The sequence below is a fragment of the Trichomycterus rosablanca genome, chromosome 7 (assembly GCF_030014385.1).
Source record: "Trichomycterus rosablanca isolate fTriRos1 chromosome 7, fTriRos1.hap1, whole genome shotgun sequence".
In the NCBI taxonomy this organism is placed as follows: Eukaryota; Metazoa; Chordata; class Actinopteri; order Siluriformes; family Trichomycteridae; genus Trichomycterus; species Trichomycterus rosablanca.
This window is the reverse complement of record NC_085994.1, coordinates 20551842-20576884: the sequence shown is the minus strand read 5'-3', so window position 1 is coordinate 20576884 and position 25043 is coordinate 20551842. Positions and strand designations below refer to the sequence as shown.

The 25043-nt window shown below is 38.6% G+C and overlaps 1 protein-coding gene across 1 annotated transcript in view; it reads left to right on the top strand.

The window, feature by feature from the left end:
* The first annotated feature begins 6513 nt into the window (after window positions 1-6513).
* Window positions 6514-25043, top strand: part of LOC134318276 (tight junction protein ZO-2) — an 81520-nt gene continuing 62990 nt past the window's right edge. The window contains exon 1 of the mRNA XM_062999112.1: window positions 6514-6725. Within this exon, the coding sequence (XP_062855182.1) occupies window positions 6669-6725 (57 nt within the window). The 5' untranslated portion in view covers window positions 6514-6668. The remainder of the gene's footprint in view (window positions 6726-25043) is intronic.

Below are 25043 nucleotides of genomic sequence, written 5' to 3'. Positions count from 1 at the left end.
TGTGAGTAAATGAGTGTGTGATCATGATGCAATAGACTGGCATGCATATAAAACTGTGAGCAAATAAGTATTTACTTAATGCATGATATTGCTTAGCCTGGTGTTTTAGGTTTAATCCTACACTTTGATTATTGTCTGTGTAAAGTTTGGCATGTTTTTGATATCAGTTATGAGTTCCACACATTGTGGGTAGTCCAGTTTCCACCCACCAAAGTGCCAGTATGTAGTAGGTCTGTGTCTCTAATTTGACTGTGTAGATGAGTATAATTAATGTAAATCCTTGGTATTTTCCCATTGCAGTGTTTTTAGGTTTGGCTAATGATTAACTGTGACTTCAATATGAATTATGTAAGTATAAAATTGCATATAGGGTGGCTTGGTGGGTAGCACTGTTGCCTCACAACAGAAAGGTCCTGGGTTCGATTCCCAGGTGAAGCAATCTGGGTCCTTTCTGTGTGCAGTTTGCATGTTCTCCCCATGTCTCTGTGGCTTTCCTCCCACAGTCCAGTGTGTGTTAAGGTGTGAATGTGTTCATGTGTATATCTGCCCTGTGATGGACAGGCGAACTGTCCAAGTTGTTTCTGTTTGCCTCGCACCCACTGAGAGCTGGAATAGGGTCCAGCACCCCCTGCGACCCTGATTAGGATAAGCGGCTTAGAAAGTGGAAGAGTAAAATTGCATTTAGTTCTCTGGTGTAAAGTGTGCAGACATGCCCTCTTGTGTTCAAAGCCAGTACTGCAGACATAAACAAGGACCTGACACCTCACTTTTCTTTATTTTAATCCTGTCCTGTAAACTATTTTTTAAGTTTTAAAGAAAAAGCTGCAAAGTACTTAAAGATGAATGTATTTGGACAGGAATGTGGATGAGGCCCCCAAATGACTGGTCAAAAAAGTGTTCATTTCAGGCAGTTTTCTCTTGATGATGTAGGTAAACACATTATTTATTAACTAATGGCTCTAAGCTACATAATATCGAGGACAATATCTGGACCCAATGCATATTTCAACAGCAATACCACAGCTATGAGTCTCGTCTGGTCTGCTAAGCTTACTGTGAAGCAGCATTAAACCCTTAAGCTGTAATGATGAATGATAAATAACTGGAATGGTATTATTTCTGCTCTAGGGTCACGCACGACTAGCTCACATTGTAGTAGCACTTCAATTTTAAGAAAATTAGATCATTTATTTACAAATTGAAACATTAAGTTAAAATATAGCTGCATAACCTGTGGCTTTGTGGTATGTGTGTGTGTGTGTGTGTGTGTGTGTGTGTGTGTGTGTGTGTGTGTATACACTGATTAGCCATAACATTAAAATCACCTCCTTGTTTCTACACTCACTGTCCATTTTATCAGCTCCACTTACCATATAGAGGTTCTACAATTACTGCCTGTAGTCCATCTGTTTCTCTACATACTTTTTTAGTCTGCTTTCACCCTGTTCTTCAGTGGTCATGGCCCCAACAGGACCACCACAGAGTCACAGAGTAGGTATTATTTGGGTGTTGGATCATCCTCAGCACTGTAGTGACACTGACATGGTGGTGGTGTGTGTTGTGCTGGTATGAGTGGATAAGACACAGCAATGCTGATGGAGTTTGTACACACCTCACTGTCACTGCTGGACTGAGAATAGTCCACCAACCTAAAATATCCAGCCAACAGCGCCACATGGGCAGCGTCTTGTGACCACTGATGAAGTTCTAGAAGATGACCAACTCAAACAGCAGCAATAGATGAGCGATCGTCTCTGACTTTACATTTACAAGGTGGACCAACCAGGTAGGAGTCTCTAGAGTGGACAATGAGTGGACACGGTATTTAAAAACTCCAGCAGGACTGCTGTGTCTGATCCACTCATACCAGCACAACACACACTAACACACCAGCACCATGTCATTGTCGCAGCAGTGCTGAGAATGATCCATCACCCAAATAATACCTGCTCTGTGGTGGCCAAGTCAGGGTCCTGACCATTGAAGAACAGGGTGAAAGCAGGCAGAAATAGATGGACTACAGTCAGTAATTGTAGAACTACAAAGTGCTTCTATATGGTAAGTGGAGCTGATAAAATGGACAGTTAGTGTAGAAACAAGGAGGTGGTCATAATGTTATATATTCACACACAGAAAAGTCGACTGACAAAATTAAATTGCCCTTATTCGTAAATTAGTTCAAGTGTGTGTCAGGTGTTAGCCTGCCAAGTTTGTGTGTTTTGGTCTGCCATTTTCATTTCATTTTCATGTTTTACCACTGCTTCATCCTGGTCAGGGCTACAGATAGTCAGATTTGCCTGAATTTACCAGGAGCAACACACCCTGGACAGGATGCTAATCCATTACAGGGCCTCAGGCCATTCCTCCAACAACCACAGACACACCCAGTCATGTCTGTATGTAGAGGCCTGACCAGCCGAGTAGCACCAGACTCACCTTACCTTCAACCAGGATAAAATTGTGAATGAATGAGTCAGTTTTAATATGTCATCTGTTATTATATGTTATCATTATTAAAGCACCTTACATTCTTTATCTACCTTTACATTCTTCTTTTTCCCACTCCCACAATGTCCACATATTTAAACCACACACAAGATTTCACCTACATCTGATGATGAAAAAGCTTGTTACAATGTTGGGAATCACATAGTGTACTGCTATATATCTTTCCTTTTAACTTTCTCCATACGTTTTCTATAAATAGCATGGCTCAGTGGCTCACTGCACAATGTACATTTTAACAAGTGTTAATTTGATTCTTATGCTAAATTCTATTAAAAAACTTCTCACCTCCAGCAGAAGTGTGATCGAAAGAGCAGTTAACTTGGTGCCATTTTTAGTGTATCCAATCATAAAATTCAATAAATACTCCAGCATTTTATATAATCTCTGTGTCCTGCATCTGTGAACCTGGGTGGCTTCCACATAAGGCCCTACAAGCTGTGACACCAAGACGAGTTCCCAGGCAATTAAGCAAGACTGACAGATCACCTGCCAGCCCACCTGCCAGCCAAACTAGGCAGGGATACAAGGCACAGGTGACTATCAATGGAGAGGTTGTCAATTCAACATGCTGCTGTGTCTTCGTGTCCCAGCTACAGTTAAACTAGAAGGAAATGACTCATAAGTGGAGCAGCTCTTGGATGGCTGACATCACGTTTCAGGATTTGTTTTTGCATTTTCAACCATCCTCCTCACTGTGTGGGGGGTGAAGAGGGGTTAAAATACATGCCTGTGTTCTTTTAGAGCTGATTTAAGACTTTTATTATTAACCTACCAAAGGATGTGGAAGTTTGTAGGCATGATGCTGTATTTTTTATAGCTATTGCCTACCTTATGGAGGTCAACAAATTAATAGATTGTTTATGGATTTTAACATTATTTGTATTTTGTCAAGATTATATACTGACCAGGGTAACAGTTAGTCCAGAAACAATGGGCACAAGACAAATTTGCTATTTAGACAGGGTGCTAATTTACCACTTAACACCACACACTTACTCACTCACTTACTCTTTCATTAATTTACACTTATACAAATACAAAATAATGTACACATATCCTATATTGCATGATTTTAAAGGTAAAAGAGGAGGACATGCTTACAACTATAGATCCAAGAGTTAATATTTTGAATTTCAGTTGCATTTTACTAACTCTAAACCACTTAGATGTCATTCTCAAGTGTCAGACAGTAGACAGTGAATCTTAAGTGGTATTATTGAACTGAGAGTGTGGTGGGTGACAGCTGTAGCTGTGAAGCTGATCAGCACACACCACCAGTCACTAAAACATGCTGCTTTGATTGGCATTTAAGAGAGGAAGATCAGTCAACACAGTATACTTTGGAGCCCACAATGCCACTTTCAGTGCATACATCCAAATTTACACATGTATTCTCTTTAAACTTTATCATTATAGCTATTAACAAAAATATGTAGTTGAGTATAAAGTATTATATGTTTAAAACGGTCATAATTTTTTTTTTTTTTTGGAATTTTTTTGTTAAATTATTTTTTTTGTCTAGGAAAATTAAATTTTGCTCCATTCATTTCCAACCTCTATACTTTACTATAGTGTCCTTGGAATCAAACATTCAATAAATGGAATGATTTTTTAGCTTCTTTTTAAAGCAAAATTCCTGCCAAAGAGTTTTATTTTTGGTTATTTTCTTCAAGTGACTGCTGGCTTCTCTTTTACCTGACTTAACTGAAAGCTTGTTGTAAAATACCAGCAGTTCCAGAATGATTTGTAACTGCACTTAGCTTACAAATTATTAAAGTAGTTGCACTGACTGGGATGTCAATGTTTTCTATGACCATTTGATTATTCCATTATGTTTTAATTTTCTAATTTGTTTTGTCTATTTTCTAACTGAAAATATCAAGAAGCTGTTTCACCGTCACCATAACTGCATAACATCTTAACAAACAATGGCAGCATCTTTTTATAATGAAACCAGTTGCAATTTGCACAAGAATGTTTGTACTAGAGCATTAATACCTACAACTTTATTTTTATGTGATCTTTACACATATTTTGTTCTTTTGGCTGCACCTGTATTCAGGTGCCACACAGCGGATCATTGTTTTGCCTGCATACCTCATCTGGCAATTTTATGCCAGATGCCCTTTCTGACACAGCCCTCCTATTTTATCCAGACTGTCCCAGTCCCAGTGGCTGGGTTGTTTGACCATATTTCTTCTTAGAAACAGCCAATGTCTGTGTAGATGCTCAACCTGTGGATAGCACTGCTGAGATTAGAACCCTGGATCTCAGTGGTTTTAGGCTAGCATGTGTTACCACTGAAACCTTTTTCCCTGATCTAATGGGCGGCACAGTGGCTCAGTGGGTAGCACTGTTGCCACACAGCGAGAAGGTCCTAGACATGATTCCTAGATGGAGTGGTCCAGGTTTTTGCGCGTTTTCCCCGTGTCTGCATGGGTTTTCTCCAGGAGTTTCTTTTTTCTCCCACAGGCCAAAGACATGTTAGGTGACTTAGAGATTAAAAAGAAAATGACATCAAATTTGAACTTCTAAATCATTAGTAACTTGTAACTACCTGTTCTGTCATGAATATAATCAGTCATGACATTAATGTAAAACATAAATGTAAAACATGATGTTAAAATCCTAATGAACAAACAAACAATCCCTTATCTACTATGTATTACATGCGCTTGGTTACTAGTTGCATAGAATACGTACAGCAGACACACACACTTACTCTAGTGCCTTTATCCCTGAGAGTCACACAATGGCACCAGCCTTATAACAGGAACTGATTATGACAACATGCGTAACAGACAAAGAGCTGAATTGATAAAGTCTGAGTGGGAGATGTGGTCAGCTCATGAGCAGTAAACTCAGTTGTGAAAAGCTTTATTGTGATGCTCTGTAATGAGGTCATCCTTGTTCTTTTCAGTTTACTGCTAATTATTGTACTGCTTGAAGAAACGTATTTCTTTAAGGCATGTGGATTTTTTTCTTGGAATCCTTTTCTTCATACTTTTGTAAGTTAAAAAAAGATTCAGGAGAATTAACAAATCACAGATTCTTCTTTTTATTGCATTTTACTTGCATGCCCCAACTTTTCTGGAAATAGGGCTTGTATATGTTTCTCTATACATGTACAATTAACTGCAAAAAATCAAAATTTGCTTTCTCTGGCACTATAACAGGACAATGATACCAAGTACACCAAGCCACCAAAGCTTGGTTCCAGAAGATGTCCTGGAAGATTCTGTAGTTGCTGTCACGGTCACCTGACCTAAAGCCCAGAAAAAAAATTGTAACAAGAATATTATTGAAACTGCTGTCTTGATTAAAAATGTATTTGAGGATCACTGTTGGAGATCTAATCACAAACAATACAGATTAGGGTTAGACGCTACTGGAAACTGGACTGGAAGCGGGCTCTTATGGACATAATGAATACTGTTTTGGCATAGCTTTAACTCCATCGGCCTTGGAAACCTTGTTACCAAACATGACATTGTGGGCTCCAAAGGTATTTTAATAAAAATGTCACGTCTTCTGCTTAAACCAGAGGCTAAATCCAAATAAAGATAAATATTGGATAAAAGAATGTTTTTCAACACCTTGTGGTTACTAATAAAGTGGACAGTACACTTTAGAATACAAAACAGGATGTAATTATATAATTTTGTAATGTTAATAAGCCTAAAACTCAGATCTGTTTGCCATGGCATGGAACTTTCAGAGAACAGTTAAATCAATGCTGCCAGCTGGACGATTCCATTTTAAGCGGTGGTGAAGTTCGCGGTCACTCATTGTTAGTCTAAGCATTTGGAATTAATATTTGGATATACATTGTGTTCATTTTTATTCTTCTATTTTGTGTTATCAATTTTCGTTTCCTACTTTCACTGCACCGTTTTGTATTTTTAATTGTATACTTGGTGTGTAGAAGTGAACACACCTGTTTTTCGTTTGGTATGATCGTAAAGTGGGCTGGCTTGTTTGGGAGTCCCTCGCTGTTGAACTGTCTCGGACTGAGTGTACTCCTCCGAGTGTGAGATATAGCTGAAGTATTGCCTGACAGTTGCCATGCCTGTTTTAACAGGACAAGAACTTTAAGAAAACGTTAACACTCGAGCTTATTCTGATTATTTCTGTTCCGTTAATTTTAAGAAGAGCGCAGAATGCCCGTGAAAGGAGGAGGAAGAACTGCGTATGCAAATAAAAACGATAATGGAGGAGTAAGTATATGATAAGAAAATTAATATTATTGAACACGCATTTAAATGAACTGAAGCTGGTTTGTATTGGGTTCTGGGTGTTGTACTGAACAGAATGGCTGTTTTCAGTATAGAGTTAATTGGCTAAACGAGTTCTGTTACTTAGACTTGCAAATACTAGGTCCTACTAGTGGTACGTTAAATTATGGATGGAACTCAAATTACCCCATGCGTCCTACATTAGTGCACTAGAAAGGGTATAAAATCATTGGGCTTTGTGCCGATATAGTGTACTGTTTGTACTGAAGGGGGTTGTTCGATATTCACCCCGTATCATCCACCTGTTGAATTTTTCTTTACGCGCAGTTGACCGATTCGATTCATCAAGCTTTGGAATCGATTTTGATTTCAACTGTTGGTAGTCGTATGAGTCATTCACAGAGTCGTGAATCTATCTTAACCGGTTCACCGGTTTTTTAGTATGTAGTGTGTTTGGCGTTCACCTGTTTGTACAATATGTAGTGTTTGACTTCGGCTATTTGTACAGTGTGTATTGTGTTTGGCGTTCACCTGTTTGTACAGTTTGTAGTGTGTTTGGAGTTCACCTGTCTGTCTGTCTATCTATCTATCTATCTATCTATCTATCTATCTATCTATCTATCTATCTATCTATCTATCTATCTATCTATCTATCTATTAATTAATTAACATTTTTGGTGTATTAACTGCAAAATATGATCATTGTGCTTACAGTCAAAATGCACTGTATGGCCGGTACATCATTTACCCCTCAGGAAAAACTTAAAGCTGGATTTCAGAGTGTGACTGTAGGGATTTGTGTCCATTCGGTTGTTGCACAAGAAGGCCTGGCTGGCGATTGATGGTCCAATTCATTCCAAAGGAGTTTCACAGGGTCAGGACTCTGAAACACACCCTTAACATACTTTTGAGCATAGGACACAGTCATATGGGAATGGGCCTTCCCCAAAGTGTTGCCACAAGCTAAAAGCACATAATTTGTTTTATATAGTGGATTGTACATACTTGTTTTCAGGTTTTGCTAAAATAACTCAGTATTTATGTTTACTGGTATTTGTTGGACTTATCCTGAGTTATTATTATTTTACATACTGTGTATTGAATGTGTTCATTTATATCATATTGCACTATTTATATTGACTATATGGGACCCTGGAGGGATCTTAAAACCCTAATTGCTGGAATTGCTTCATCCTTGTGAGCAGCTGATATTAGTCTGAAGGGTGCTGTTGTTGCATCAGTGTGTGTTGTGTGAACTCCCGTGGACTCATTGAGCTCTGTGTTGTACGTCTGTCCTGGCACATTGGGTAACAGCTTAGGTAGGCTATCACAGATTTATTATTGTACAGAAAAGGGGTTGGTTGTGGAATTTCTAAGTGGGATGGTTAAATTATCACGTAAATAAAAATTCTGTTACTCCTTGAGTTCCATGGCATAGCTTTACTAATACAGAAACAAATACTATTGGGCAGTCTTGAGTTATCCAGTGCTTACTAAAGCCTAGTAGGACTAAAACATTTAAGGTTGTTTGAATTTTAGGCATTTTAGATAGTCTGCAAGCTTTACTTTAGTAGTTTTTGCTATATATGTGCTGCTCTAAGATTAAACGAATGCTCACTGATAGTATAACATCAGTGAAATGAATTTGTCCATTAATGAAGCATAAGTGTTTTTGAATGAATTTCACCTGCTTTAGTGCAAATAAAAGTGACAACAGGTGCACTGGAGAGGCAACAGCACGACAACCCCTAAAAGGGAATGGTTTGGCATGTGGTGGTCACAGACAAATACTCTCTCCTTATCCTTCATTACTGATTCTGTTCTAGTTCTGCCTTTTGCTAGTGACCAGGTCACTACTGCTGGCATGAGGTGGTACCTGCAGCCCATTTGAATTGCACAGATAATCTAGCTCATCCAGGGTGGCACATTCATTTGTGCCATCGCAAGAAGGTTTGCTGTGTCTCCCAGCACCAGTCTCAAGAGCATGAAGAAAATAGCAGGATATGGTTTAATACATGAGTATAGATGGACAGGGCCATAGGAGGGCATCAACCCAGCAGTGGGACCTGTATCTGCTCTACACACACTCTTCCAATTTTAGGGTGCTGTCAACAGGGGGATTATTTGCAGGGGTGTTATTGCTTTATGACTACATTGCAGTAGGGGGAATATTGGGGCTGTTTTTTTAATCATTCCTTGGCATTGAGCTTCAGGCAGCACCTGGTAATATAATTTGCAACTGACATTAGCATGCTTCTCCATACTACTGCTTTTTGTTTTGGTGAGTATATTCAAATCTTTGTGACAACGCCCTGTTTGAGGGAATGCATGTAAAAGCCCTGTAAGAGCAATGATGTGTGTTTAGATAGTAGCTGTTAAAAGTTTAAACTTGATCTGTTTAATGTATTTTTTCCTCCGTGCCCCTACTGATGGGAGGATAATACCTCTCATCACAGCTGGCAATTACCTCAGAGTGTTTATCTTCCTCCAGCAGCAAGATCTGCATCATGTCTATTTTTGTCCTTTAGGCCTGTACTGTATTCAGGTTGGCTTTCTTTATGGACTTTACAGAAGTGTTTTCACTTATCTTTGATAGCTACAAGTTATTGTTTTATATTTTTGTAACATTCTTAAGTTGTTATTTCCGCTTGAGTAATGGATGCTTATCTGCAGTCCCACAGGATGAGAAAAGTTTAGACACCCACTCTTGTAATTTGGGTTTCTCTATGATCCTTGTTATGCCTTTGACTTTTGATGTTCCTCAGTTGAATCTTGTATTTAACCACACAATAACAACCAACGGTTATCAGAGAGTCCATTGTTGAAATATGTAGGTGGTTTTAAACTGACTCTCTTGTTTGCTTGCTTCTATTCCACTTCTGCTTTGATACTAAAAATTATTTAGAACCTACATATTACAGCTTATTAAGGTAGACAGAAATCTGAGAGTTGTTTTAGTTCATGACTCATTTCCTGAGGGTATTCTTTAAACTGTGTGTTAATTTGACATAATTAAGTCAGTTTATATTCAGCCCATCCTGATTAGTTTGGAAAAACAAGATGTTTGCTAAGGACATTTTATGATTATATATATATATATATACACTGATCAGCCATAACATTAAAACCACCTCCTTGTTTCTACACTCACTGTCCATTTTATCAGCTCCACTTACCATATAGAAGCACTTTGTTATTCTACAATTACTGACTGTAGTCCATCTATTTCTCTACACACGTTTTTAGCCTGCTTTCACCCTGTTCTTCAATGGTCAGGACCGCTACAGAGTAGGTATTATTTAGGTGGTGGATCATTCTTAGTACTGCAGTGACACTGACATGGTGGTGGTGTGTTAGTGTGTGCTGTGCTGGTATGAGTGGATAAGACACAGCAGCGCTGATTGAGTTTTTAAACACCTCACTGTCCCTGGTGGACTGAGAATAATCCACCAACCAAAAATATCCAGCCAACAGCGGCCCATGGGCAGCGTCCTGTGACCACTGATGAAGGTCTAGAAGATGACCAACTCAAACAGCAACAGCATCAATTGATCGTCTCTGACTTTACATCTACAAGGTGGACCAACCAGGTAGGCGTGTCTAATAGAGTGGACATTGAGTGGACACTATTTAAAAACTTAAGCAGCGCTGCTGTGTCTGATCCACTCATACCAGGACAACACACACTAACATACCACCACCATGTCAGTGTCACTGCAGTGCTGAGAATGACCCACCACCCAAATAATACCTCCTCTGTGGTGGTCCTGTGGGGGTCCTGACCATTGAAGAACAGGGTGAAAGCAGGCTAAAAAAGTATGCAGAGAAACAGATGGACTACAGTCAGTAATTGTAGAACTTCAAAGTGCTTCTATATGGTAAGTGGAGCTGATAAAATGGACAGTAGGTGTATAAACAAGGAGGTGGTTTTGTGTTATGGCTGATCAGTGTAGTTCTAAGGACTTTTTTATTTGGACTTTTTATTATGATTTCCCTTGGAAGGCACATGCTTTTATTTAATTAGATTTTTTATTTATTGGCATTGGGAGGGCACAAGAAAATCAGACTACTGTAAGTAGTAGGTCTCACTTTGCTGCATCTTGAACTGGGGTGAATGGTATTGGCTCTTGCTAAATGTTTTAGGTTCATAACTTCCCGCAGAGACTTGGAGCAAAGGACGGAACAATGGACGGATCCCAAAGCTTTGATAGAACAGTTGATAGTGAAGGAATCTCGAGGGAGTAGCCGTGGCTGCAGTAAAGTACTACAAGTTTATGCTTCACTTGACGTAGAACTTTTTTTCATGTAGTTTCTCAACTAACTGACATTGAAAGTATTTAAAGCCTTAATTGTTTCTGAAACTTCTGCAAATGTTGTTTTAAGACTAAATACTTTAATTTAGTAGTCTAATTTAATTCGTGGCATTGCTTCCTAATTTTTTAGTTTTTACATAGGTTGGTCAAAACTGGTACTCTTTAAAAGTTGTAAAAAATAATTACATTATGGTGAAGAAGCATATCCAGTTCAACAGTTTTAAGTGGCACCATCTTTCAGTGTCTAAATAAAAAGAAGCTCAGTGGTAAAAGCAAGCGAGACACAAAGGCCAAATTAAACAGTGTTTACAGCAGAATCCATGAGGTGCCATCTACATACAGAAATAATTGGCTCTGTTTGGCAGGGGTATAGGCAAGCCCCAAAGATGGACTGGCATGCTGTCTGAGGTGTGTTACTGCATTGCAACTAGTGAAGCTGGGGAAACCGAACCCACCATGGAAAAAAGAATAATGGATACAATACACTTGTATCAGCGCAGATTTAGAGAAACGTTAAAGTTATTTTTATTGCATCATGAGCTGTTTGCAGAGAATTGGTTAACGTGTGAATGTTATTTTTGGATTAGTATTTGATATTAGCATTTAAAAAAATATATTTATTAAAAAAAATAGGAGTGGTCCATCCCTGGTAGAAGTATTAATGATTTCTGCTATTATGGCAAAAATGAGTAATTAAAAAATTAATTGTAAAAAAATCATACTGTTTTATTGCTTACTCCTGTGTGCATCTAAACATGCCAGTATACCCAAGGAATTCCAAACATGTGTCAGTGTGTTTAATGGTTCTTAGTGTGTAAAGAAGAACTTAGGGAGGGCTCTGCTTAAAACATTTTCAAAATTGATAACTTTTTTTGGTTTCAGCAAATTTCGCTGGTGTTTGGCAGGTCTAGCTGAGTGTCCAACTGGTTTCCCAGCCTTGCCGGCCTAACCATGATCGAAAAGCCATCCAGAATGCCATTAATGCCCAGTCTGACCAGCTAAAGTTGGTTACCAACTAAAACCAGCTTGTTGGTCCGGGCTTTTCTTTCAGCACTGGAAGGTAAAGAGTACAAGGAGGAACAAAGGAACGAGTCACTGCAAAAAGCGATGAATGGGGTCATGAATAAGAGAGTGTTTATGCCAACTCGCAGAGACACTGCCACTCAGAGAAACCCATTGTTCTTCTATAAAAACCCAACACAAGTGTGTCTTAGGCTGGATGGGAACAGTGAGAGCAAAACTGAAACACATTTATAAAGCCCTACTCTGCAAGTTTTATCACTCTTTTAGTAGATACACCCACATTGGTTTTTACAAGAAGAGGATAACCAATTAAATTATTGTAGCAACATACAGTGTATCACAAAAGTGAGTACACCCCTCACATTTCTGCAAATATTTCATTATATCTTTTCATGGGACAACACTATAGACATGCAACTTGGATATAACTTAGAGTAGTCAGTGTACAGCTTGTATAGCAGTGTAGATTTACTGTCTTCTGAAAATAACTCAACACACAGCCATTAATGTCTAAATAGCTGGCAACATAAGTGAGTACACCCCACAGTGAACATGTCCAAATTGTGCCCAAATGTGTCGTTGTCCCTCCCTGGTGTCATGTGTCAAGGTCCCAGGTGTAAATGGGGAGCAGGGCTGTTAAATTTGGTGTTTTGGGTACAATTCTCTCATACTGGCCACTGGATATTCAACATGGCACCTCATGGCAAAGAACTCTCTGAGGATGTGAGAAATAGAATTGTTGCTCTCCACAAAGATGGCCTGGGCTATAAGAAGATTGCTAACACCCTGAAACTGAGCTACAGCATGGTGGCCAAGGTCATACTGTGGTTTTCCAGGACAGGTTCCACTCGGAACAGGCTTCGCCAGGGTCGACCAAAGAAGTTGAGTCCACGTGTTCGGCGTCATATCCAGAGGTTGGCTTTAAAAAATAGACACATGAGTGCTGCCAGCATTGCTGCAGAGGTTGAAGACGTGGGAGGTCAGCCTGTCAGTGCTCAGACCATACGCCGCACACTGCATCAACTCGGTCTGCATGGTCGTCATCCCAGAAGGAAGCTGACGCACAAGAAAGCCCGCAAACAGTTTGCTGAAGACAAGCAGTCCAAGAACATGAATTACTGGAATGCCCTGTGGTCTGACGAGACCAAGATAAACTTGTTTGGCTCAGATGGTGTCCAGCATGTGTGGCGGCGCCCTGGTGAGAAGTACCAAGACAACTGTATCTTGCCTACAGTCAAGCATGGTGGTGGTAGCATCATGGTCTTGGGCTGCATGAGTGTTGCTGGCACTGGGGAGCTGCAGTTCATTGAGGTAAACATGAATTCCAACATGTACTGTGACATTCTGAAACAGAGCATGATCCCCTCCCTTCGAAAACTGGGCCTCATGGCAGTTTTCCAACAGGATAACGACCCCAAACACAACCTCCAAGATGACAACTGCCTTGCTGAGGAAGCTGAAGGTAAAGGTGATGGACTAAACCCAATTGAGCACCTGTGGCGCATCCTCAAGTGGAAGGTGGAGGAGTTCAAGGTGTCTAACATCCACCAGCTCCGTGATGTCATCATGGAGGAGTGGAAGAGGATTCCAGTAGCAACCTGTGCAGCTCTGGTGAATTCCATGCCCAGGAGGGTTAAGGCAGTGCTGGATAATAATGGTGGTCACACAAAATATTGACACTTTGGGCACAATTTGGACATGTTCACTGTGGGGTGTACTCACTTATGTTGCCAGCTATTTAGACATTAATGGCTGTGTGTTGAGTTATTTTCAGAAGACAGTAAATCTACACTGCTATACAAGTTGTACACTGACTACTCTAAGTTATATCCAAGTTTTATTTCTATAGTGTTGTCCCATGAAAAGATATAATAAAATATTTGCAGAAATGTGAGGGGTGTACTCACTTTTGTGATACACTGTACATTGCTCCAAAGCTTTCATCTTGCAGAGCAGAATGGGGCTGGCTGTTAAGGATTTTTTCTTGTATTGCTAAGATACACCAGACATTAACAGGTTATCATTTCTTCTCTTATTTAAGGAATTCTTCTGAATTTCTTCATAATTCTTCCCCAGAACTAATAATAATGTCAATGTGTAATTATACAGTTGAAATCTGTTCTACTGAACCCCCAAAGAAAGTAAAGATTTATAACTCAAAAATAGTACAAATGCAGTTACCAGAAATGCTGGGACATTTGAAATTTAACAAAAAAAAAAGAATCTGTGATTTGTTAATCCTCTTAAATCTTTACTTAAGTAATGGAGGTAGAAAGAATCTTGCTTGATATCAGATTTCAGCTGTTCAACAGTCCGTGGTTGTTGTTGTCTGATTCTATAGTTTATGATGCACCTTACGTTTTAATAGGAGACAGATCTGGGCTGCAGGCAGGCCAGTTAAGCACACACACTCAGTGTCTATGGAGCCATATTGTTGGTAGTGTGTACAGATTGCCTGGCGTTGTCTTGTTGAAATAACCACAGACTTCCTGGGAAAATGTGTTACTTTGATAGCAGCATGTCTCTCTAAAATCAGAATATACACCTTTGTATCAGTGGTACCTTGTAAGTCACTCATGCCATGGGTTGTTGGCTTTTGCTGCTTTGACTGGTAACACTCTGGATGGTCCTTTTAGTTTTAGCTGTGGATAACTTTGACGGGAAACCAAGCTGAAACGTGGACAGGTCTGACCACAGAACACATTTCCATTAATTTTCTGTCCATTTGAGATAAGCTTAGGCCCAGAGACCTTGGTGGTGAGTTTCAGGTTTCAGTAGAGTTTCAGGTTGCATTTCTTGATGCAGTGGCGGACTGTGTTAAGTTAGCACTGTTGCCTCACAGCGAGAATCCCAGGTGTAGCGGTCCAGGTCTTTTCTATTTATATTTTGTTGTCTCTGTGTCTGCGTGGGTTGTCTGTCTGGCTATAAGAGAAAGTCTGAAAATCTTAACCAGAGGCCTTAGCAATCTCATCAGGACAATGAAAAAACCCTGTGTTACTGCAAAAACCTTACATTCTGTATGACCTGATGAAGGCTGGGACAAATGAGTCAGTGGCAACCATAAGATGATCACTGAAGGACTTCAGAGCTGTACTCACTGACTTAATAAAGCATGTGGAGGTTGTCTGGAATACAACAGAAGGAATTTGGATAGCCCTGCAGAGTTCTGGGACACAGTTCTATGAAGTGATGATGTGGGCATGTTTTTTTCTGCTGTGGAGACTAGCAGTCTTGACCATGTGACTGGCATCATGGATTCACAGAAATACCAATGCATTTTGAGAAGGAATGTTATGCCTTCTGTGATGATATTAAACCTGGGTGATAATTAGACTTATTGGACCAATTATATTTCAGTATCATTGTTGTTAATCTTACCTTTACTCTGAAGGGAGTTACTGAGAGAATTTCTAAACAAGTGATCTTTTATTATTTCGAGATAAAATGTATTTTCCTGGAGATAAAGTAAGGTTCTTAAGCAAGACTTGCTTTTATAAGAAATGATGTATTATTATCAACATGCATATAATTTTAACTTCCATGCAGCATAATTTTATTGTTTATACTGGTCATCTTTTGAATCAAAGATACACCTAAGTCATTTATCCTTTGTTGTTATTATACATATATCAGAACTCAGGATTCCAAGCTCCAACCTCCATCCTAAACTCTTGTTTACTGGCTAGTCTGTCTCGTACTGTTTTGTTTGATTTGTTCAATTCTGCAAAAGATAATGTACTTGTTCTGCACCAAAATACAAGAACATTGACCTCCTTTAGTACCAGGAAGCTTCAGCAGCTATCTGCTGTGTGACTATTCGGATTTTCTGTTTATCACTCAATAGATATCAATAGATTTACTCATTTCTCAAATGTATTAAATATTAATATTAAATCTAAACATACACCAGTTCAGCACTTTAGGGCTCAGTGTGCAGTGTTATAATGTTATATTTTTTTCATGAACCAGTACAAGCTTTTGAGATTGAAACCTTTACTGAGATACTGCACTCTTACACTGGCATTACTTTAACCCCCATGGACCTCCCAGCTTCTGAAATTTAGTTCAGATCTCAGCTTTTATTAACCTGCACTCCTGTCAGTCCTTTGAAGGAGGCTGTGTCTAAGCTGAAGGTCTGCACGTGCTCAGAGACATGAAAGCAGTGTGGGATAATAGACAGGCTTGTGTTTGTCTTGAGGGACCGATTGCTATCAGGGGAAACTCTCACCTGCAGGACACAGGGTACTGTACACCACAAAAGATGAGACAGCTCCAGTGTTCATCAGATTACTTTACAATGCACATTAGATACCTTTCATCTGACTGGCCAACAGAGAGCTAAGTGAGCAGAACCAGTGCTCTCATTCGCTCTTTTGGCTGCTTGTTTTCCCAATGCATCGTGGGAGTAGTCAGAGCAAAGAGCCTATGTAAACAGACCTCCTGTGGCTTCCTGATACTGTTTTCCACATGTGAAAACATTTGTACTTGGAGTTGAACCTGTTTGATGTTAGGTCATGTCATGTTTTTTAAGGGTGTTTTTTCTGTTGTTGGTTCTCCCAAGTTTCTTTAAATAAGCTTGTTATGTAATTAACAATATATGACTGATTCATTCTTTCATTCATTTCAATGGAAAAGAGAGCTGAAACATAGGACTTTTATCTAGCTGAGTTAACATTTTTAGCTACACTCATTGCTAATAGGTGCACACACATTGCTGCCTGGAGCCCTTTTTGAGCAACCTTGCAAAAATGACTATTAACATCTGGCTAGGGATACTGAAATGATCCATTATATTCTAATCTTACTTATAAGGTTGAAGCCCTGCTATTGAATGACACCCTGTCCAAGATATTCCTTTCTTGCACCCAGACCCATTGTGACCCTGACCCAGGATATAGCGGCGGTAAAAAATGAAAATAAAATAAAATGATTAGATGATAAAATTGATTTTTAAGCTTGCCACCAGTGTGAAAAAATGATATGTGATGCATAATCTGTTTCAACAAGTGTGATTTGGCATTGTATCATACTACCTAGCTCTGTTATCTCTCCTGTGTTGTGTCAGGTGTTTTACTTTGCATTGGAGAATAAACAGAAACTGTTTTGCTTTTTTATATTTAATACACATAAATCTTGCTGAGTAGAAGGATTAGTTTGGTCTCCTCTTGGTGCATAGTTATGTGGGAGATACATTCCAGGTTACGCTCTGGTCTGAATTCCTTGGATATTTGTTCAGAAATAGTTTATCTATAGTACTGGCTGGTATTATGGTATATTCTTAATGTGCATAATTACTTTCCAGAAATCTAATAGAAAATGTGACAATAACAGTAGCTATTAATTTGGTGTTAAATAGTTTTAGAATTGTTGCTACTAGTTTCCAGTTTTCAATCAATTCCTGCCTGTTTTTCAGACTAGTAGTAAAAAGGTGGTTACAAGAGAACTTTGTAAATAACTCTTTAATAGTTGAAATGAAAGGCACTAATAATAAATAAACTATGAACAATACTTTCTGAGATGTTTGTGCAGTGTTGGCTAAGCCTATTTCATATGTTTTGTCAGATGTTTTCCCCTGCAGTTTCGAAGCTTCTGTCTGATAATAGACATTATTGTATTGGAAAATCAGGACAGGCAACGCTGGTTTCCTTTTCCTGTTTTATTTTACTGTTGGCCTTAGTCGGACATTTAGTTCAGCCTCTCATTGGTATGCATGGCATGCGTTCCACATGGAAGTCTACATTCTATAACAAACTGGTATTAATTTTTAGGATTTTATTCCTAGAAAAAGAACTTTTCATTTATTTTCTGTCAGTTTACTTTGTAGTCCCAGTCCTGGAACTAAGCAAATACAACTGAATTGAAGTGTAATCATACTCGTGTGATATTGTTGTCATGTGCTTTCATAGCCGTTTGAATGAAGACAAAAACAGCACGTGAACTCATAAAACTGGAGTGAAAAGTTAATATGAATGGAAAGTGGATAAAGACCACACAGTATAGAGTCTTGGAAACGTGCGTCTGTGAATGTGTTTTTGTGTGCGTGGTGCAGGACTTCCTAATTACGTTCTCTGGAGGAACATCAGTGTACATCCTCTTTTCCTATCTGCATATCAAAGCGGTGGTGCCATTGTTTCAATGCCATTGTTTAGAGTTCATGCCCTGACCCATTTCTCAGTAAGGGGAGTTATTTCGGTAAAGGCAAGACTAATTATGTTCTGATGCGGCAGCCCCTGCGTCAGCTTAATTAGACTGAATGACGGGTCACATGACCAGCGTCTGTTGGCCTGTTTCTGGGTGGAAATGTGGATGATTGAATATTTTTGCATGAAATTGCTGTGGCTAAATAATGCAAATACTTTTGTTTAAAATAACTTCTATGTAAGAGGATATTTTAGATCGAGAATTCGATAATCGAGAAATAATAATATAAGTGGTGTTTTAAGTTTTGAGTGCAAGTTTTTCTGACCAGTCATCACTCATCTTGGATTGATAGCACAAACTTGAAAAAGGGTTTAAACATTTTTTTTTTTACAATATCTTAAGCAAGTTTTAAAACATGTTAAATGTGGTAATCAAACCTAAAGTCTCACTTAAAACCCAGATAACCAAATAGAAGCTCTATTATTTTGGGCACATTGGAAAAGACAATTACGCTTAAAAGAGTTGAAGGTAGAGGATGGCCAGCAACAGGATAGATGGATACAATTAGAAGAACAACAAATAAACCCAAAAAGAAGACAGGATGTTATGGAGAAACACCGTCCATATGGTCGCTAGGAATTGGAATTGACTTGACAGCACCTAATAATACACTCCAACATTTAAATCTTAGAGAAACTTCTCAGTTATTAAAGTAGCATATATATAATACAAAACAAATAAAACTAGCGTAAAACACTGATTCCTGCCGTGAATGTTATACATATGACAACATGGCGTTACAAAAACAAACAAACAGTATTAAAGCAGCTGGGCTTAAGTGTTTGTGTGTAGGAGGCGTTATCATATTTAACTTACATTGAACAGAAATCTTTAGTTTCTCATAGAATTTTAAACATTATTGATAGGGATACACTATCTGTCAGTTTCTTATACATGTATGACCATCATTAATCGAAGGTTAAATGATAACCAAGTTTATGGCTTCCATCAAAGAATAAAACACATTACAAAGTTTTATATAAACAAGGCTTATTAGTTTACTTAATGAATTTGTGTAATGTAGTAAAAGAGGCAGAAAGGTAAAACAGTACAATGAACATAAACACCATGAGTGGAACCAGTTCAGCATTCATTTACATTTTCATTTTTGGCATTTAGCAAATGCTTTTATCCAAAGCGACTTACAGTTGTGACAGTATACAGTAGGGCTGGGTATCGCCACTAATTTCCTGGATCGATTCGATTCCGATTCACAAGGTCCCGATTTGATTCAATCTTCGATTTTCGATTCGATTTTCGATTCAACACATTTAGGCATATTTGAGTTACATTAACAGGTTTTGTTTAAATATGTACAGATGTTCAGAGAACGAATGTGATAATTGTACAAAGAACACTCATTATTAAAAATATTTGTGTATTTTGTTTACATAAATAATTAATCCAAAACAGAAAACAGTAACATTCATTTTTTATTATTATTTTATATGTCTGACACGCTACAACATTGTAAATGTAATGTAAACATACACCTGGCTGTTGAACAGCTTATGCCAAGTTTACACTACACGACACTCTGATTAACACCTGGTCGCTGTAATGTTCACACTACACGACTGATCGGCGATGGGGAGTTTTACACTACACCATCTATCACCAGGGGGAATCACAGGCGAGCTTCTCTGGTCTCCAAAACTACGTTTTGTCACGAAAACACACGTGAGAAGTGATGAAAGGTTTAATGATACCACGTCCAAACATGCACATCAACAAGTAGCAAGAGATGAAAGTTTGTGCGCTGATGAAATAAATGAATCTGAGTGGATTTGGCAACACGAGCAGCATGGCTTGTTCTATAGTGAGTTGGAGGTTAATAAATATTTTGTTTTGTAGAGAACAATCAGGTCAGAAATACTGTAAAACTCGCGTGTGCTGATGTATTCTGATAGAAACTATATTGCGCTCCACCACCTGTTTACAACCTCCCCCCTGTGTTTCCCCTCGCTGTTTCTCACATTGATTGAGAGCCGAGTTTTGATCGCAGAGCGAACACCGAGTTGATGTTTCCGAGTTTCGATTCAACACATTTAGGCATATTTGAGTTACATTAACAGGTTTTGTTTACATATGTACAGATGTTCAGAGAACGAATGTGATAATTGTACAAAGAACACTCATTATTAAAAATATTTGTGTATTTTGTTTACATAAATAATTAATCCAAAACAGAAAACAGTAACATTCAACAGCCAGGTGTATGTTTACATTACATTTACAATGTTGTAGCATGTCAGACAAATGAAATAATAATAAAAAATGAATGTTACTGTTTTCTTCCATTTGTCTGACATGCTACAACATTGTAAATGTAATGTAAACATACACCTGGCTGTTGTACAGCTTATGCCAAGTTTACACTACACGACACTCTGATTAACACGTGGTCACTGTAATGTTCACACTACACGACTGATCGGCGATGGGGAGTTTTACACTACACCATCCATCACCAGGGGGAATCACAGGCGAGCTTCTCTGGTCTCCAAAACTACGTTTTGTCACGAAAACACACGTGAGAAGTGATGAAAGGTTTAATGATACCACGTCCAAACATGCACATCAACAAGTAGCGAGCAATCAAAGTTTGTGCGCTGATGAAATAAATGAATCTGAGTGGATTTGGCAACACGAGCAGCATGGATCGTTCTGTAGTGAGTTGGAGGTTAATAAATATTTTGTTTTGTAGAGAACGATCTCGCGTGTGCTGATGTATTCTGATAGAAACTATATTGCGCTCCACCACCTGTTTCCAACCTCTCCCCTGTGTTTCCCCTCGCTGTTTCTCACATTGATTGAGAGCCGAGTTTTGATCGCAGAGCGAACACCGAGTTCCTCCCGAATCCAGAGCCGAGCGAAAATCAGTGCAAAAAGTTGTGTAGTGGTCATAACTTGAGCTTCTGCCATGCTAAACTGATGTGCAGGTCAGATCTCGTTGCATGAAAAAACAGTGGCTGGTCACGCGAAATTAAAGGGGGTAACAATAGTAACAGATTTCCGTGTGCACCGTAAAAAGGGGCGTATTTAAAAAATCGATCTCGCATTTATATGAATCGATATCGGATCGTTCAAATAAAGATCGATTAAAATCGAAAAATCGATTTTATAAACCCACCCCTAGTTCTAACAGAGTTTTAGCAGATTTGTATCCTTGGACTAGGGATGTCCCGATCCGATCTCAAAGATCGGGATCGGGGCCGATCAAGGCATTTTTTAATTGATCGGAATCGGCTTTACTAAACCCGATCTTAATCCCGATTTTTTGTGTTACGTCAGCATGTCTGCTGTGTGGAAATAGTTTAAATTGAAAAGTAAAACAAGTCCAACAGTGAAGTGTAACGTCTGCAGTGTGAGCATTTCACGAGGCGGTGGGAGCAGAGCTGCCTTCATGTGTGAGAGTGTGTGTGAGTTAAGGATCACACCGGTTTACAAAACAACGTAGTGATGCACTCGTTTAATAAAGAAATAAATGCACAGTATATTCACATATTGTCGGGAGCAGAACACTTTATTAACTTCTTCTGTTACGGTACCGAATAGCCGATAGTTGAGTCATGTTCTATGGAAGGCCTAAAGGGTCAAAACACACTCACTTCGTGTACAAACGTCCATCAAACCATTGTCACAATACAAGCACTTTAAGAACTGGCTTTCCTTCATAACAAAAGAGCCTTTCCATTTTATTTAGGTATTCAGGTTTTACTGTAATGCTTTTAAGTAACTTTTTTTCTTATATTCAAGTTAAGCTGCTACACAGATTTCTGTTCATGTTTAGTGTATCACTGCATTAAACATTTTTTTTTCTTTGAATGTAAAGTTTAAAGTAAAACTAATTATCTCACTCATTTTGATTGATTTTGTAAAAATACAAAAACATTAAGCAATAGCTTGGATGCAGCATTTTTTCCTACAGCACTGCAGAGCTATTTAGTTGTTAAACATATACACTGGATTAATTTGAATAACTGTAATGTACTTGAAGTGTGCACTGTGTGAACAGTATTATCTAGTTCTTATCTAGACAATATCTAGAAAATACAAGTATCGGTTTGAGAATCGGTATCGGATCGGGATCAAAATTAATAATCGGGATCGGTATCGGGAACAAAAAAACGTGATCGGGACATCCCTACCTTGGACTGTTAAACTTAAAACTAGAGTAGGGAAATGTTGACTGTGGAGGCACTTACACAGTGAGTTTATTGTAAGTCGCTCCGGATAAGTGTGTCTGCTGAAAGCTGAAAATGTAAATGAAAAGGTTAAAAACATGATAAATAGTTTAAGAAAATATACACATACATAATTCTCATACTCAAATTCAGTAACATAAAGACTTGCCAGTAGGGTTTAGGATGGGTTTGCTCATCACCAGTCTTAAAAGCCTGTTCCCAAATACAGTAAATGACTTCTGTAATTTGAATCAAGTGTGTTTGGATTTAGGAGAAGCTTAAAATGTTTCAGGGCAGTGTTGAACCTGAGATCCCTTACTGGAATATGTCACGGACAACTAAACTTACAGTTATACCTTCCACATTTGGTATCACATGTATTCCAATTTCTACAGTTTTTGTATTTTGATCCATGCTGCTTATTGAGATTCTTTACTTAAAATGCATGGTCATTTAATACTCTAGAATTTTTTTTACATTCCACTGACGGTGTGATTTACACCTCTTCAGAAAAAGCATGGTGGTCCTAGGCTCATGTGCCATTATTCAGAAGTGAAAATCCAATCGTTAAAGCCACTGAAAACATTTTTTGCTTGTATTGTTTTCAGATGAACTTTAAAAAAAATTAAAACCAGGAGTGTTTTTACTGGAAACTCAGACTGCTTTCTGCATACCTGTTCCGTGAGCTGGATTGGCTTAATGCTTTGCCGCTCAGCTCCTAAATGTTTTGATGCTAATAGCACTTACAGTTGCCTGGCAGAAATCTGGTTGTCTTGCATATTTTAAAGGTGGCATTCTGTGACAGGACCATGTTAAATGTTTTTTTGCTGAATTATTGCTGAAGCTAATAATTAAAAGAATGTATTAAAGATATTTTGGATAAGATACACTTCTCTTACTTGATAGCTGTACTGACCATAAGCAAAAGTTGGACAAAGAGTTCTTGGCTAGTAAACAACGTTTTGGTTTGTGTACAATTTAAAGACTTTGAATAATTTTGTTAAACTGTCCATTGGGTCTCTGACCATCTCTAAATGTAAACTGTGGTCACCAGTGCACCGAAGATAAACTAATGACCTACCACAGCCCCTATTTGCTTGTTATATTGTTGAAATCCTTATCTTTCTGAGTGATACCATGTCCAAATACCTCTGTAGTGCTCAGAGATAAAGCATTCTGTGGTTTCAACTCCTCGTGTAGGGCTATATATTTTTACTGTCTGCTTGTAAGTGATATATGCGCAGGTATTGTATGTCTGCCTTGTAAAACGAGCAGCACAGAAAATTCCTACACTAAGGACGAGTCTGTGTCAGGAAAGAGGACTAACGACAGGCCAGGAATGCCCTAAAAATACCACCCCTCTTCCAGCTCCTGCACCCACTTAGAGTGTTTCCATTTACTTTAGAGAAACTGTTCCTCACACATTTCACACATGCTGAGGTGCAGACTGAATGGACTTTTGCTCTCTAGAGCTGTGGGGAGCTGAGTCAGTTTGTTTGTTTATTGTTGAAATTTGAGTTACTTATATTGAAAGTTGAGAAGTTTTGCCAGGTTTCTTCTTAGATATGGACACCTAAACCCTGAAAATAAGAGTCTTTGTTTTTAGTTAGGTAAATTATATCCTCTTATTATTCTGTTCAAACAACAATTATTAAACAATTCATTTATATTTATTAATCCTTAATAACCATATGATCAGAAAAGTCTTGAGGGGCCAGCCTACATCTGTGAAATTTGACAGGTGGACATTGTTTACATAGCATATGTGAATAGTTTTCCGGCTTTATTTAAAAAAGGAATTTTATGTGCTACAGTGTGTAACGAGTAGGGCAGTTGTACCCTAGCAGTTAAGATCCTGGACTGGTTCAAGCCCCATCACTGTCAGGTTGTCACTGTTGGGCCCTTGAGCAAGGCCTCTTAACCCTTAGACAGTATGCTTTCACAGTACTGTAAGTTACTTTGGATGAAAGCGTCTGCTAAATACTGAAAATATAAATGTAACAAAGCCATTGTTAGTGCACTTATTATAATAGGCAGCTTTCCAGACTGCACCTTACTGTTTTAAGTGTTATGTCTGCTTACTTTTTAGAAAACATAGGTTGGCTTATAATAAAATTCACACTAATAGGTCTTCACGTTTCTTATTCACCTTCACATCAAAGTCCACTAGACATTTCTTAATCTCATAAGAGAAAATATTTGGCCTCACAACACTCTGTCCAGGCTCCTGCTGGGCCACAAGCCTATTCCGAGAACATTGGGCACAGACTGGGAAAACGATGTTACATAGGGCATAATACACTTACTCAGACTTTCACACTCATTCATCAGGAGGAATTTGAAGCAGCCAACACACATAGCCTAGTGGTTAAGGTACTGGACTAGTAATCAAAAGGTCGCTGGTTCAAGCCCAACCAGTGCCAGGTTGCTGCTGTTGAGCCCTTTGAGCAAGGCCCTTAACCCTCAATTGCTTAGACAATATACCGTCACAGTACTGTAAGTCGCTTTGGATAAAAAGCGTCTGCTAAATACTGAAAATGTAAATGAAAGTTGAGGTGCAAAAAAGTGTCTGGAGG